This window comes from Humulus lupulus, chromosome 8 (assembly GCF_963169125.1).
Source record: "Humulus lupulus chromosome 8, drHumLupu1.1, whole genome shotgun sequence".
Lineage (NCBI taxonomy): Eukaryota > Viridiplantae > Streptophyta > Magnoliopsida > Rosales > Cannabaceae > Humulus > Humulus lupulus.
In genome coordinates, this window is record NC_084800.1 from 107,842,536 (window position 1) to 107,859,786 (window position 17,251).

At 32.6% G+C, this 17,251-nt stretch overlaps 1 protein-coding gene across 1 annotated transcript; it reads right to left on the reverse strand.

Moving 5' to 3' along the window:
• Positions 1–291: 291 nt before the first annotated feature.
• Positions 292–6,934, reverse strand: LOC133795923 (uncharacterized). The gene is made up of 2 exons (XM_062233395.1): positions 6,847–6,934; positions 292–908 (listed from the first exon to the last, which is right to left on the reverse strand). The coding sequence occupies exons 1-2, from the start codon at positions 6,932–6,934 to the stop codon at positions 292–294; spliced, it is 705 nt and encodes a 234-aa protein (XP_062089379.1).
• Positions 6,935–17,251: the final 10,317 nt, after the last annotated feature.

Genomic DNA, 17,251 nt, shown 5'->3' on the forward strand with positions numbered 1-17,251 from the left:
TGAATTGTGGCACCACTATCTAACCACCAAGAATTATTAGGAACATCAACTAGATTAGATTCAACGCAAACACAAGCTAAAAGAGTACCTGATTGTTTTTTCTTATTTTTTAGCCAAATCTTAAATTTGTGACAATCAGTTCTTCTATGGCCCATTTTATCATAGAAGAAACACTTATCATTAGCATACTTCAATTGAGCATTCTCCTTTTTCTATCCATTGTTATGCTCCTTTCTATTATCAGTGTTCTTAAGAGTGTTGTTCCTCTAATTTTTGAATCTCTCTTTTCATTTATTTGGCTTGAGTTGACTCATTCTTCTCCTTTGTCAGCTTGTTTTCCTCAGCCACACACTTTGATATTAGGTCATTTATGCTCCATGTTTGATTATAAGTGTTGTAGGCTGTCTTAATGAGACTGAAAGATGTAGGAAGAGCATTGAAAGCATGATGAATAATATAGGAATTAGGTAGAGGAATCTTACGATCTTTTAGCTTTGACTGAACATTGACAATTTTCAGAATGAAGTCCATCGCTCCTTTACTTTCATAATACTTGATGGTTTGAATCTCATCCATAAGAGATCCAGTTTCATCATTCTCACCAGTGTCATACAATTTTCCCACATTTGTTAAAAACTCTTTGGCATTAGTTGTCTCAGGCAGACCACTCAAAAGATGTTCAAGAATCGATCTTTTCATAGCTATAAGACTGAGATGATTTGACTTTTCCCATTGTGCATGGAAAGTTCTCTGGGCAGTATCAGTAAGAGCAGTAGGTTGATCTTCACGCATGCATAGGTCCCAGTCCATGATTCCCAAACTAAAATCCACATCTCTTTTCCACTTCTTGTAGTTGGACCCAGTCAGAATTTGAATTGAAGCATTGTTGTTATTCACAGAAAAAGAAACTACAAGATAAAAGAAAAATGAAATAACTATGAGCATATTAAGAAAATATATAAATAGAGTCAAGTTGGTCAATACAAACTCCCCTTTGGGGTGAGAATATAACACACATATGACTATATCCATGAAGTTAAATAGAAAAAATATATATAAATTAAAAATTTATTACTGTTGGGCAAATAAATTCTCAAATCATATATATTAATTCAAAGCAAACAAAATACACATAAAAATTATTTAAGCATGCATTATAATCAACACACTTCATGAGACATTATTTAATATATATATATATAATTACCTCATTTGGGCAAGTAATTATACATATCAATTATCCAAGAAAAATATTTTCTATAAACTGATAAAATTTGGTGATAAAACAATCATTGAAAAATAATATAATTAAATCACTTTGATGATAATAATTATAATATTTTCAACTAAATTCTCAACAAATAAAAAAAATATTGTTCATTAAATGAATGAATGATCAAAACAATGTGTCCCACCATAACACATTATTTAGTCATCAAATAATCAAGTTGGTCACTTTAGAACAACAAAGAATATAGGATTTATTTATGAAAATTAAAACTTATTGTTTGAGTGGAGAGAATAGGAAAAACAAAGGTTGTTCCAGAGAGTGAGTATGTTCAAAGGAACGAACAAATACCCAAATAATTTTCTGTGATTCAATTTTTTTAAAAATATATTATAAATTATTTATTAATGTTTTATGACAGCGGAAATGAGATTAATCCCATATTAATTATTTTAACAGTTCAAAAAATTAAATAAAAATCACAGAAAATTCAGAAATTAAATTCTATTAATGCTGGAAAAAAGAACCGTTGAAAAAAGACGTCGGAACACGCCCCACGCGCTGCCTACCGCGAGTGGGCGTCATCGGAGAAGGTTGTCTTCAACCTCCAGCAGTTCTGAAATGGGTCGTGTGACCCAGTTTGTGACTCGGTCGGGTCCGATGTGTTTCCGGCTAGAAAAAGGCCAATTTCGAGCGTTTATTTTAGGGGTTTTCATCCATGGATCATGAGCAATTGATTTATGGGGGTTAAAAGGAGTAAAAACAAGGAATATAATGTAGATCTAAGAGATTATATGTGAAAAAATGCATCAAAATCTCGGGTAAAATATTGTGTAAATGGTCGAATCTTTACAAAATTAAAGCATGGCATATCTTCCACAAACAATAATAAATACATACAATAATTGAATTTGGAAAAATAACCATTAAATTGAGATATAGCAATTTTTCAATTTCGAAATTTATGAAAAAACCCCTAAAATTTCAAATACAAAATTCTTCATCAGTATGTAACGAAATTAATCATATAATATATGAATAGAAAGGTAATTTCGAGATAAACAAAAGCCCTAATATTTTAGGAACTAACGATAAAAATTTCAAGATAAAATAATAGCGAAAATGATTTAGGGTTCATCATTGATTAATCTCAATTTAGGTTAAACAAAAAATTACATGTCCTATATCGTATACAATTGGCAATCTGATACCACATGTTAGATATTCATACAACATCTTATCAATAATTTTTCATACAACTTAGAACACAATAAATAATTAAAGAAAATAGAAAACATACATGATTCAACCATGGAGAAAACGTGAATCGTTAGTGCAATACTAAACAACTAAGCTTTCCTCCCTAGGACCTCTGTTTCTGAAGCAAATTATCAGACTACAGAATAGCAATGAGACTATTCATATATATAGAGTTAAAGAGAGGACTTAGCTTATATTAACCTAGTTGAACTAGGCCTCCTCATCAAAGGCTTCAGTTAACTAGAAAGCCCACACTTCTGCCTCAACTAAACTACTATAGATACCAAGCCCATAAACAAGAGATCACTAAAATTAAATGGGCTAGATCAGCAAAGAACTATTTATCAACCCATATTTTATAAAGCATAAAAATAAATAATGTAAGCCCAAATAAAAGTCTAACATTCCTTTGAACTTCAAGCAGTCAATTAAAGCCCTTTTAAAAATTTAAGCATTCTTACTGGAACTCTTTCTTAGTACTATTGTTGAGACTTCTTATGGATTTTGGAGCACTCTTATAAGTAGCCTTTTAGAACACTCTTACAAACACTCCTCATGAACAACTTGTCCTTATGATATAGGTTTGAAGTTCGAGCAAGCACCTGGATACTCCTTTGAACTTTGAGCACTCAATTAGTCATCTTTTAGATTTAAACACTCTTACTGGTGCTTGTCGTGGGTTTTGAACACTCTCTTGGGTGGTCAGCTTTTAGAGCACCCTTCTAGAGGCTCTATTGTTGAGGCACATTTTTGGTTGCTCAACTTATGGAGTATACTCTTAGTGCTTTAATTTTAAATTATGAGCATTCTCATTCGAAGAAACTTATCCTTTTACTAGGTAACTTGCTCTAGTTTTTGTCCTCACCATCCTAATTTTCCCGTGAAAGGAGGTTCATATTGACTTTCAAACGAATTCCTCCTTAATTATTGCAATGATATTGGTCGATGAGGAACATCCTCATTTTTTTGTATTGCAAGGTCCTTTGGGGCAAGTCACAAGGCCTCCTTCAAGGATGAGGTAGTGTCGACTTGTCTTGATGTCGAGATGTTCCAGCATCTTCTTTGTTTACTCGTGGTAGATTTTGACTGTAAGGGTCAACTTCATTCTTCAAGCTAGATCTTCTTGGGGCATTTTCAAACTAGAGAGATTCAGTTTTAAGAATTAAAAAAAGTTCACTTTCAACGAAAACCAAAATTTTAACCATCGATTTCATCAACGACAAAGTTTTATAAAACAAAATAGTTTAATGTTTACGAGTATTGAGCGATGAAGAAGACAAAAGTTTATAGTGGTCTGGTCCTAAAATCTAGCCTACGTTCACTAGTGTTTTTTTATTGATTAATTGGGAGGATAAATTTCTGCATCGTCTTGGTATGCAAGCAAATATTTCTCCTTCATACACCTTATCATCCATTACTCCTTTATTACTCATTATCTTTTCAAATACATTAGGTGTAAATATCAAATTAACTCTTTACGATTATGTCTTTTTTTTTTTGTCTTAGATCGCCTACATGATCATATCATTCGACTACAACCCCTCATAATTTGACCACTCCAACGACAAATCACGTGACATCTCCAACAACTAGGTCGTTGAAGGGAGAGCATCACAATGGAGGACATCATGTGTTATATTATCTTACAAATAATATAATATATTGATTAAATGAATTATGTGACAAATAATAGAGTTTGACAAATTTTATTTTGTCAAATGCAACATATATTGTGAAATTACAATTTGAGAAATGATGATCATAATAAATTTTGTAGCATATAGAGTGGAGTTACAATTCTTAAGAAATGATGATAAAAATTTTTGTAACTCTCACAAATATTCATCAATTGATGTGTAAAAGGAGTTACACATCTTGAATTTGATTTTCAAGAGATATAATATTTTATAGTTGTTGTGTGCATGTTTCTAACTTCCAATAGAGTTTGATGGCATTAGAAAACCAAATGGTTGATGAGAACTCTATGTATAGAAACTATTTTGCTCACTTGGATGTAATGTGTGAATGTGAAAAAAATAAACTACATAGATTACAACACTTGTGATGACATGCTCATTTTTAGAACACCATGATGAGTATGAGTGAAGGCTTGATAAATCCATAGAAGCATTTTTAGAGAGTATTCCCAAAGTGTTCTTATGATGGAGGAAATAACTTTTAGGACAAAGGTTTTGAACCTTGTTTAAGCCTTGTGTTGCTCTTGAAATTTTCATCTTCTACTCTTATGATAATTGTCATAAGTTATGTAATCTCTTCTCACTATTATGTAATATCATTTTTTAATATTATATGTATTTTGTGTCATTTTGATTGTAATCATCTCCATTGCTATATATTTCCAACATCATGTGTGGTGGTCGACATATTTTGTGTCATTTTGATTAATACAATTAGTAGAATGAAAAGTTGATGAAATTTACACCCTAGGTCTTTTTCATAGTGATTTAAATCTTTTATTTAGTTGTTTTCTTGTTTAAAGTATTTTTATATTTAAAATTAAATTTAAAAGTCAAATTCTTAGTTTCCAAATAGAAATTTAAAGAACAATTAGTGGTAATTGGAAGATAGTCTTCGTGGGAACGATACTCTATTTATCATCTATATTACTTGAATCGATTGCGTGCACTTACGTATCATATTTTCACGATCAATTTTCCATGTCCTTAACAACCAATGTATGAGCACAAATTTTCTTAAAGAAATTGCAAAGCTCAATGATTGTCTTCAAAATAGACTTATCCAAGTAGCCTCGAACTCCTACCGGCAACAAACGATGCATAAGAATGTGACAAGCAAAGGATTTCAACCCAAAAATGTTGCCATCATTATCAGTTACTTTCTTAGAGAAATTTGAATCAAAGCCATCACGAAGTCTAACTCCTTTTTACAAACTAACAAGAAAATCGTCTATCATCCGCTGTGAAAGAGTACATAGGATGTGGTTTGATCAACTTCGTACCATCTTCCTTGAGGTGCAACTCTTCTCAGATACCGCAATTCTTCAAGTCTACTCGTGTGTTGGTGGTGTCTTTAGATTTCTCATTCATAAGAAAAGTATCAAGTAAATTGTCGCAAAAAATTTTCTCTACATGCATCACATCTAAATTGTACTTCAGTTCAAGTTTGGATCAGTAATCAAGTTAAAAGAAAATTCTCTTTTTACTCCAATTAAGCTCTTTTGGATCTCGCTTTTTTTTCACACCCTTGAAACTGACATATTTACCCGACAAATGATCTGGAACATGCGCTAATTGTTCGAGATGTCTTGACTACTAAATTTTCTTGGAGGACGTCCTTTTTCATAATTCTCATCAAACAAGTGACTCTTCCTCCACTTATGCGTAGAAGATAAGAATCTTCTATGACCAACATAAGTCAACTTCCCAATTACCCGACATGAAGGAGTGTCTTCGTTGCATGAAGGACATGCCATATATCCTTGGCCACTCCAACTAGACAAACTACTACGGGCCGAAAAAACATTGATAGTCCATAATAGTGATGCACGCATTTTGAATACACTGTTCATTGCAGCGTCTATGGTTTGAACTCCTTCATCCCATAACTCCTTCAATTCTTCTACCACAGGCCTCCAAAAAAAATCCATGTCATTCATAGGTGATTTCGGTCCAAGAATCAACAAGGTCAGCATGAATGATGACTCTTTCATGCACAACCAATGAGGCAAATTGTACGTGCAGAATATTACCGACCACATGCTGTAAGATAGACTCATGTTACCAAATGGATTAAAACCATCAGCAGCCAAACCCAATCGAACGTTTCTGGGTTCTTTGGAAAAATCAAGATATCTGGAATAAAATTGTTTCCAAGCACCCCCATCAACAGGATGGTGCATCACACCATCTTCTTTCGATCGTCCTGTACTATGCCAAGTCATATCATTTATTGTATGCCTTGAACCATAAAGACACTTCAGCCTAGGAGTCAAAGGTAAGTATCGTAACACTTTGTGGGCGACTTTTTTCCCCTTTGTGTCTTTGTCAACCCATCGACTCTCACCACGTACAGGACAACTCTGGTTTTGGGAATTCTCCTTCCTGAACAAACAACAGTCGTACTTGCAAGCAAGAATGGATTGATAAGCTAACCCTAACTTCCTCATTCTTTTCTTAGACTTATAGAGTGAAGTCGAATTCTTATTCTCCTTCGGGAATGAAAATTTCATAAACTTCAAAATTTCATCAAATGAACTATTTTTCCATTTATTCATAACCTTCATGTGCATCATCTTCGCCAAGAAGTTCAAGGAAGACAACCAGGGTATAACTAAGTTTCGACCTCTTGAAACAGGTCATCAAATTGATTATTTGCACTATTGCCACCACCATCAGAAAGTCCTTCATTTACGCCTTCTTCGTTAGTGTCTTGTTCACCAATAACATCATTGATGATTTCAATCATCTCACTAGAGCCCCGTCGTCCACTACTGGAGGCATATCAACTTCACCGTGGTGGGTCCACTTCACCTATCGCTGCAGAAACCCATATATGCGTATGTGAGCGTCCATCACATCCAATTTCTGATTCAACATATTGACACACTGAACAAATGGCCATCTGACTTCTCCCGAATCATTCACATGATTCTTGGTCATTTGTATAAATGCTTGAAGACCATTCCAAAACTCATCAGTTACATCATCTATTAGTTATCAAAGTCTTGTCAATCGTCATAACTAATTTAGGTGGAAAATAAATTATCACAATGTGATAATCATAAAAACTACCTTTATTTGCTAATAATTTTTTTTATCACCAAAACACTAATTTTTTCAAGTAAATTGTCAAATCTTATGAATAAATTATTAAATTCTATGAATATATTTTATTGTTAGTTGTGAATGTATTATAAAGTTTCGTTATATAATCAAATATTTAATTATAATTATTATTATGTTATTTAATAATTATCAAATTCTTAATATAATTCTTACTTTTTATTTTTTTAAAACAACAATAAAGTTTTATTATTTTAATCTTAACTTAATTTTAAGGTTAAAGTTAATTTAATTACTTATTTTATCTACATATATTATCAAATTTTATGAATATATTATAAAAGTAATTAAATAAACAAATATTTAATTAGAAGATTATTAATTTATCATTAAACATTATTATTTTAATTTCTACTTATTTTATAAAAAAATATTGATAAAGTTTTATACTTGTAAAATTATTATTTTAATTTACACTTTATAATTTTTTAATTAATTTTTATTAATTGATTTAAAATTTAATCACACTAACTTTAAAACAATTTTGTAATGTTTAGTTTTTCTAAATCTACAAAAATTTCGGCAGCATAATGGTTGTAATCTAACCTATCCCAATATTTAAAATCTGCATATAAACTAAAAAAATAGTCTCAGAGCATACATAAAATTGCATAAAATCATTTAAATTCTCATATCAACAACAAAAAATATATTATAAATAAATAATACAAAATCTTAACATGATTTATTAATAAATTGATCAACATTTATTTATAAACTATAATCTTAAATAACATTAAACATCTAACATGGAAACATACAATTAAAAAAAATTATATCATCTAACCTAACATTTTTTCATAACATACATTCATATTTTCTTAAAACAAAAATAAATAAATATATAAATATACAATTTTCATCTTAAAAAAACACAAATATAATCAAATTAACAAACAAATATACTTCTAATAATCTATTAAGTCTTTAAAACTAATCTTAAAAAAATTAACATTATCTAAAATAACTAATCACACACCTATAAAATATAAATTAAACATACATCAATACATTCATCAATCACAAAAAAAAAAAAAATACAATTAAAAACAATACCAAGGGAAGATCTCTACAATCTAAGCAATACACAAGCAGATTCCTCTGTTATCTGAAAAAAAAAAAAAAAACATCAAAAACTTATTTTTAACAAAAACTAAATGACCACAAAAACATACACGCGTATACTAACAAAAAAGTACATTGTAAACCATAAAATACAAAGAAAATGAGATTAGATTACCAAAACAAGGAAAAAATAGTAGCAAATAGGCTCAAATCGATGAAGAAGGCTTGGATGGACTCTGGTTTTTCAAAATACATTTGCAGAAAAAAAAAAAGAAGGCTCGGGCTGGGGAGTTATATCGACTAACTTTATATCGACGACACGTCGTCGCTATAGAGTACAAGAATGTAATGACCCAACTATTTCTAAGACCTTGGACCATTAGATCTACTATACATAACTACTAATTTGGGAAAGATACATAAGAAATAATATAACTAACTTTATTACATCTTGAAATATTGTATCAAATACATAATAATAGAAAATATGGCATGGATACCCATTGTTTAAAACATAAAACATAATTTTAAACTAAATAAAATTATTTACAAAACTAAATGCGGAAAAAAAAACATGATTTAAAAGACTAAAAATAAATAACTTCATCCTCAATCGACACGCAGTCCACACATTCCATCCATCCTCAACACACAAGCCAAGCTACCAAGAATCCTTCCGCCTTCCATATTCATTTTCCCGCATCACCCTAAAAATAAAGGAATGAGCCTAGTGCCCAGCAAGGAAAACCTACTAAACACATACATCATATATCATAAGCATAAAACTACATCATAAACATAAACTATAAAACATATGGTTATTAAAAATATATACCATATATCATAAGCATACACTATAAAACATATGGCTATAAGAACATATACCATATAGGACTACAATATTAATGGCCATTAACTCATTAACATGGCATGCGATAAACCATCTAGGTCCCCTGTCTAATATTTGAGGTAGGTTAGATCACATGGTAGTATATGATAACCCATCTAGGTCCCCTGTCTAATATCTGTAGTAGGGTAAACCATAACTCTAAACCATGAAAATGATAAACTAATCTTGGGGCTTGCTATCTAAGCAAGTCATATGCCCAAGCGACTAAAAACATAATCTTGGGGCTTGTTATCTAAACAAGTCATATGCCCAAGGACTACAAAACATAGCATACATATACTTATTATAGCATAACATATCATACAAACATACAAGATCTATCCTATTTTCCTTACAAAAAACCGGGATATGAGAACAAGATCGAGACTTTGGAACACTCCTAAAAACCATAATAGAGAGGTGAGTATACTAAAGAAAAAAAATGGAAAGAATGAACTACACCATCGAAAAGACACTTACCAATAAGAATCTTACGTTCAAGATCTTAGATGCCTAACCAAGAATAGAGAATACGAGTTAGGATTTGAGTAGAAAAACTATAAGAACAATACAAAAAAGGAACTATGAATAGGAATACCTTTGAAATTGCTATGACCGGACTACACCTCGAAACCAAAATACACTCTATGAACCTTACTTCCCAAGTGTCTAATAAGCTTAGAATGACAAATCTTATAACCCCAACCCAAGTGTTTATCACTCTATAGTCTCATTAGCACCTAGAAGGCTCTGATCAAGGATTGAAGAATGAATGAAAAGGCTTGGTGCTAGGTCCTATTTATAAAGTTCTAGGAATAAAAATCTTCTTTTTGGCTTTGAATAAAAATAATGAATTTAATTGAAAATATTTTAATATCCTTCAGCCAAAGGCTTAGTACTTGGTCAACAAAGCTTGATTATTTAAAAAAAAAAAAAAATCAAATAGAATCCTAACTTCTAACTCCCTAAATCTCGTAACTCTAAACTAACCTATAGTAAAATTAACATATCTAGAGCTGTAGGGCTCCGATTTAGAATATATTTATACCGTTAGAAATCTAATTAAATTATCTACAACTTTTTAGAAATACTATTTTTCGAAATTCATAACATAACTGCGTCAAAAATAGGTCGGAAGTTACAATACCCTAAAGTTACAAAAAATCTATTTAATTATCTAAATCACAAATAAATAAAATATCTAAATCACAAATAAATAAAATTGTAACAAATGTCATGCTCCTAACAAATTCTGGTGAAGACTAAGTCTTATATTTCCCTTATTTTATCATTAAAATAATAATTCCTTAATAATCATACATATGACAAGTGTCATATTCCTATTGGCTCCATCTAAACCTTAGGAATAATTCATGCTCATGACAAATGTCATATTCTTATTAGCTCTATCTAAACCTTAGGTTATAATAATAATCATATTAATAACCAGCAACATTAATCAAACCTTATGTTATAATTAATATTCTTAAACTATAGGTTAAACTTATAAAATTCATAACTATTGCGAGGAGTTTCCAACTAAGTCCCGGCTTGAACCAAAATCCATAGTAATGAACATACTACTACTACTACTACTACTGTTGCTGCTGCTGCTGCTGCTGCTGCTACTGCTACTGCTACTATCTAACTAGCTAAGTAAATACAAAGAATGTCATCGTTGATATCTAATGCACCGTTTCACTCAAACGGTGAGACCCTACAACGACGAAATGTCATCATTGTAGGATAGTGAATAGTACATGAATCCTTTCGTGTGCTACACGTCCAATCTTTAGCGACTACCGGCAGTGAAATTTGACTTAAATCTTTTGGCGGTCCACTTTCCCACCATTTTTTTTACCCTATTGCGACGAAATGTCGTCTCCATAGACTAAAAAGTAACTGACTAGTGGATTAAATTAGACTCTATAGCGATGACATGTCATCGCTATAGGGAGTGAAAATAGGCAACCAACTCTTGGTGATTAAGTTCCAACCCCTATCCTACAGCGACGACATGTCGTCGCTCTAGACAAACATATTTCCTTCTTTTTTTTACGAGGACTCTATGGCAACGACATGTCGTCGCTATAGGGAGTCAAAATAGGCAACCAACTCTGGGCGGTTGAGTTCCATCCCCATCCTAATGTGACGACAGGTAGTCACTATAGACAAACATATTTCCTTCTTTTTTTCGATGAGGACCCTACAGCGACGACATGTCGTCATGGTAGAGTCAATTCCCGCTTCTTGTTCCCTCCGAACTCTTGGTACCCTACAGTGACGATAGGGTTCCAGATATTTTGAGGTCTTGTTCGCGTGTTTTTGACAACCCAAGTCGTTGCTATAGCTTATTTATTTTAATAAATTAAAAAACATCGTGGATTTTGACTACATACAACAACGAATTTGGAATCGTCGCAATAGATGTCGTCGCTACACAATCTTTTTCTTGTAGTGACCATGATATCTCGTGTTGATGATCATTTGAAATATATATATATATATATTTATAAGCCTGCTTCACACAATCTAGTAATTTCTCTAAAATTATGTAGCATATATGTATCCAATTACAGTTCGTTTCAATATATAGTTGAGATTTCATTTAATAATATATCATCATTTTATTATATATATACTTTAATAGTGATTTATATAAATATACATGCTATATCTATTTGCAATTGGTTTTTATTTTTTCTTTTAATTAGTGTTCTGTTTTGGGCTGTGATGACGAGATCAATTTTAATGAATTGCCAACATATATACATTTGATGTAAATATTTTACTTAAACACTGTCCTCCCTATAAGCCCTCTTAGGTTTGAAAAGGCACAAGCAAAAAGGATAATTATAATTTCCCAAATTCCCTAATGTGGCTTAATGCCTGAATTAGGGGGCCAGGATGGCCATAATTGATTTATTATGGAATTATGTGAATTATATGATGATAATTGCATGCATGTGGGTCCACTTATTATTAGAAGGGCATTTTCGTAATTTGGCCCGTTGAGGGCATATCTGCATATTTATGTGCATGTTGGTGATTTATGAATGAGACCACATTATAATGTGGATATGTTTGCACTTTTTGACATGAGACGATCCTAGAACGCAAGTTAGTGGTTTGGTCATAACAGGATTAATTTCCAAGCCCGAGGTAAGTCTGGGGGTAATTTGATGCTTAGTACATTACCGGGAATGAATGGGTAATGGGATATGATTTAATTACTATTTGATAATATGGGGAATAATAGGAATTGGAGGACGTTAATTATGATTAGCAGGATAAGCATGAAATGACTGTTTTGCCCTTGGGTGGCTGTATAGGAATTAATTGGGTGTAGGGACATTTTGGTCTTTTGACCATGGGATAGACTTAGATGGTTGGTTGTAGAAGGTTTAGGCAGCCAAAACAGAGTAGCTCTCTTCCTCTTCCATGATCATTTCTTCTTCTTTTTCTCAGTTGGAATTTTGAAGCAAGATTGAGGATTCAAGCTAGGGAATTAAAGCTTGAGGGTTTAGGCTAGTGATCAGCCATTGGAGGGGATTCAAGCATGTGTTCAAGGTAAGACTCTAGCCATAGTTTCTGGTTTTGCTATATTTTAAGGTTAGTTCTTTAGCTTGAGGTTTTGGTCATGGATTTGGATATGTGTTGTTGTTATGGGTGATTTAAAGCTTAGGATTTGTTGTTAAATTGGTGTATATATTGTGTTGATGCTTGGGTGTGATTTTGGGATTTAATTGATGAAGATTTGGGCTAGTTGAGAAATAGGCAGGCGAGCTGTGTTCGCTGGGTCAAGTCTCGATCGAGTTCATGCAAGTCGCGACCTGGACCCAAGCCAGAGCCTCCCTTGGGCTCTGTTAAGCAGGCACTCTGCAATCCACAAAGCCAAGTCGCAGCTCACCCCTGGTACCCCAGGGGGGGGGGGGGGGGGTGCCGCGACCCACTAGGTCAAGTCATGACCCGCCCCTTCCTTTTGTGGCAGGAAGGGTTTTTCATAAGGTTTAAGCGTGGGTTTTCATTTCCTAAGGCTTGAGATCGAATCTACTAACCGTTTTAGTAAAATTCGAGGCCCCGGGAGCGGGGTTTAGACGACTATGAATCTTTTATTATTTATTTTTATTGATGAGATTTCATATATGGTTATGACTAGGTGACCGCTAAGGGACTTAAGGATCGCTCGTTCTCAAGGGTCGTTCTTTTATTTCACACTTGAACTAGAGGTAAGAAAACTGAACCCAGTATGTGACATGCATGGTTATTGATGAGGCATGTTGAGTGCTCTATATATGGATATTGATTGCATAGTAAATGCATAGCAGCTTTGCTTATCTGTGTATGGCACTGACTTATTAGTCAGGGAACAACAATGGTGTTTAGTATTGATCATGAAGTTGTGACTTATCTGTCATGTTCAGTGGTGATACTGAGCACTGGTCGTATGGTATTGGCTTAAAAGTCAAGAATGGCATTAATGTGTTTAATACAAGTCGAAATGATTACATCTAATCAACATGAGCATGAAATGCTTGACCTACCCCCAAGGTCGAAGAAAACTAAAGCGCTTGTCTGGTCTAAAGGCTAGTTACTTAGAGCCAGGGTCAAAAGGCTCAAGTGACTGAAATGTCACATGGCTTAGGGTGTAGAGCCCCAAAGATAGACTTAATAGTCATCTATTCAGGGAGCGAATCCCTAGAGATAGACTTATTAGTCATCTATTCAGGGAGCAGATCCCCAGAGATAGACTTATTAGTCATCTATCTAATAAGGGTGCGGAGCCCCAAAGTGTGACTCACTATCTGATTAGGAATGCAAGCCCCATAATGATCACCAAAATCATTTATTGATATTGTATACATGCAGTAATAAGTTTTCTTACTGAGCCTTGGCTCACAGGTGCTATGTGGGGTAGGTAAAGGGAAAGAATAGCTCACCCAGCCTTGAGTGGAGAGCTTAGGTGGCGATGTGTACATATGCGGCCACTTGACCACCATGGCCAAGGTGTTTCTCAGAGGAACTAGGGGTTAACCCTATTTTGCCGCTTAGGTCAGCGAGTTGTAATTTTTATACTATAATGACCATTTTGGATTGTAAATAACTTTGTAAACACTTTTATGGGCCCATGTATAGTTTAGTGTTTTAAATAAAATATATCTATTCCTTTTGATTAAGATTTTTCACCCTCACCTATTAATAACACCTAGATGCACGTTTATAATCAAATGACTCGTTTAGCGAGTTAAGCACTGCTTAAAGTCCACAGTAACAGTCTTGGAGTAACTAGGGCGTTACAATAATATATACAAAATTGTTTTATTATGTTCAATGTCATGTCATATTGGTACAATTTTGAGGGGTCCAAAACTTGTACAAATGCAATGTTTGTAAATAAAATAGGACCATATAAGCGTGGTGGATATATAATAAGTTTATATGATGTAGTGAGCTATGCTAATTTCTTCTCTATTTTAGTTGTTATTTTAGTTATTCTTATTCAAGATTTATTGCTGAAAATCTACTTATTTGTACGTCATTGGAAACTAATTGATACAATAATTATTATAAGTTTTATTAAGTTATTTTTGTGTCTTCTTATATATACATACACAATTTTGTAACCTACACATTATAATGTGGTGGGATTTCCTATCTTTAGGATTGAAGATGTACAACTAGCCAAGTCTGTTAATTAGCTTTCCTCCTTTTTGTTTAGTAAATAGAAAAGAAAATCATCATTTTTAGGTCAGTTTTGCTTAAAGAAAATCATCATTTTCAGTTTTTCTTTATATTCAAACTGTGCATTTCAATCTAAATCTGTATCTAATTATAGCTGTTTTGGTTGACTTTTTTATGTACACATCTTGAATATAATTCCATGCTTGGTACTTGCCATATATAATTTCTTAATATTATGCATTAATTGTTTTAAAGTGATGCAAGAATCACTTATGTTGATCCTTACATAATTTTTTTCATTTAAATAATTTATTTTTCCTATAGCTTAAAACTATACAAGCTTATAGCTAGCTTGGACCATGTTATAATCCTTATTACAAGTACTACTACAACTATATAGACAACTAGCTACAAAACCTATAAGGAGTTGTCCTTTCCATATAAGGATAAAGCTATGACTAGTTGCTACCGTAGCTTATGCCTTATATGTTTTGACCATAATGATAATTAAAGAATTTGAGACATATGGCAGTGGGCAATTTCTTGAAATCTATTGAATATATTCTTCTTTTTAATTCAAATGAATTAAGTAGTTGGTATTTAAAGGTTGTGATGGTTATATGGTGCAGATGGATAAAAATTTGATCCATCTTAACAAATTAGTAAATAGAAAGATATAGTTTGGATTTAAGTTTATGTTAAAGTTTCAACACTTGATTTTTGAATTATATGCTCTGAAATTGTAAAACTATGGAGGAATATGAGACAAAAGCTAGAGATTTTGTGAAGACTGCAGCAATGAATGTTGGTTGGTTGAGTAAGATTCTTTGTCCATGCACCAAAATGTCAAAATCTAAGGCATCAAATTTTAGATAAAGTTGTAGAACGCTTGGTTTTATACGGCATGGACAAATCTTATAAGACGTGGTTTCATCATGGAGAAGATTCAGTTCAAAGTGGCACGATGAATACAAACTCTACATATTATTTATTTCTGGCTGTTGAAGTATATCCAACTAATGTCAATGACTTGGCTGATGATGATAATGATGCTAATTTTCATAGTTTATTAACAAATGTTGAATCTCCATTGTATGAAGGATGTTTGAAGTACACAAAGATTTCATCACTTGTTGGGCTATATAATATAAAAAACTAAGCATGGATTTTTGGATGTTGGTTTTGGTGATATGTTGGAGTTGGTTAAAAACGTTGCCAAAAGATAATCAAATTCTAGCATCTATGTATGCAATTAACAAGATTTTGAAGAGGTTTAATCTTACCTATAAGCATATCCATGCTTGTGTGAAGGATTTTTGTTTATTCACGAAAGAAAATGTCGATTCCCAAGTATGTCCTACTTGTAAATCTCCATGATGGAAACAAAATGAACACACAAAGGAGGTATTAATAGGGCAACCTGCAAAATTGTTAAGATATTTTCTAATTACACCAAGGCTTCAAAGGATATTTAGAACAAAGGAGACAATTACAAATCTAAAATGGCAATCAACTAAAAAAAGTATGGGTGGGAAGATGCACCACTCAATAGATTCAAAGGCTTGGGATGCGGTTAATTAAAGATGGCTAGATTTTCTACTTGAACCTTACAACCTTCGGCTAGGACTTGCTACTGATGGGATCAATCCCTATAAAAATATGAGTTCTACATATAGTTGTTGGCTGATAATGCTCATTGTATACAATTTTCCACATTCTCTGTGCATGACGGATGGGTTTACCTTTCTGCCTATGTTGATTCCAGGACCTAAACAACCTGGGAATGACATAGATGTTTACTTTGAGCCACTAATAGATGAGTTAATAGTGTTATGGAATGGAGTCTACACATATGATGCTTCTACAAAGAGTTTTTTCAATTTAAAGGCTATGTTGTTATGGACAATAAATGATTTTCCTACTTATGGAAATCTGCCTGGATGTACCACTAAAGGAAACTATGGTTGTCCAATATGTGGTGAGAACTTAGATGTTCTTTGGCTAAAGCATAGTAAGAAGATGTCTTTTTGTAATCATATTCAATTTTAACCAAAGCAACCCATTATCGAAATAAGAGATATATGATAAGCATACAAAATATACGCTTATTCATGACTTTTTTGGTTTGATTTGGTTGTTTTTCTCAAGTGAAATTACGTATTTGATCTGGTTTTGTGAACTTGTTCAGTTTTTCACTATAATTCTGATTAGTACGCGAATTCGAAGTTTTTTTTAAAAATTAAATATCCGCGTAATTAGTCAAAATTGGCTAGTAATCGAAAATCTAGCACAGGCGATATATCG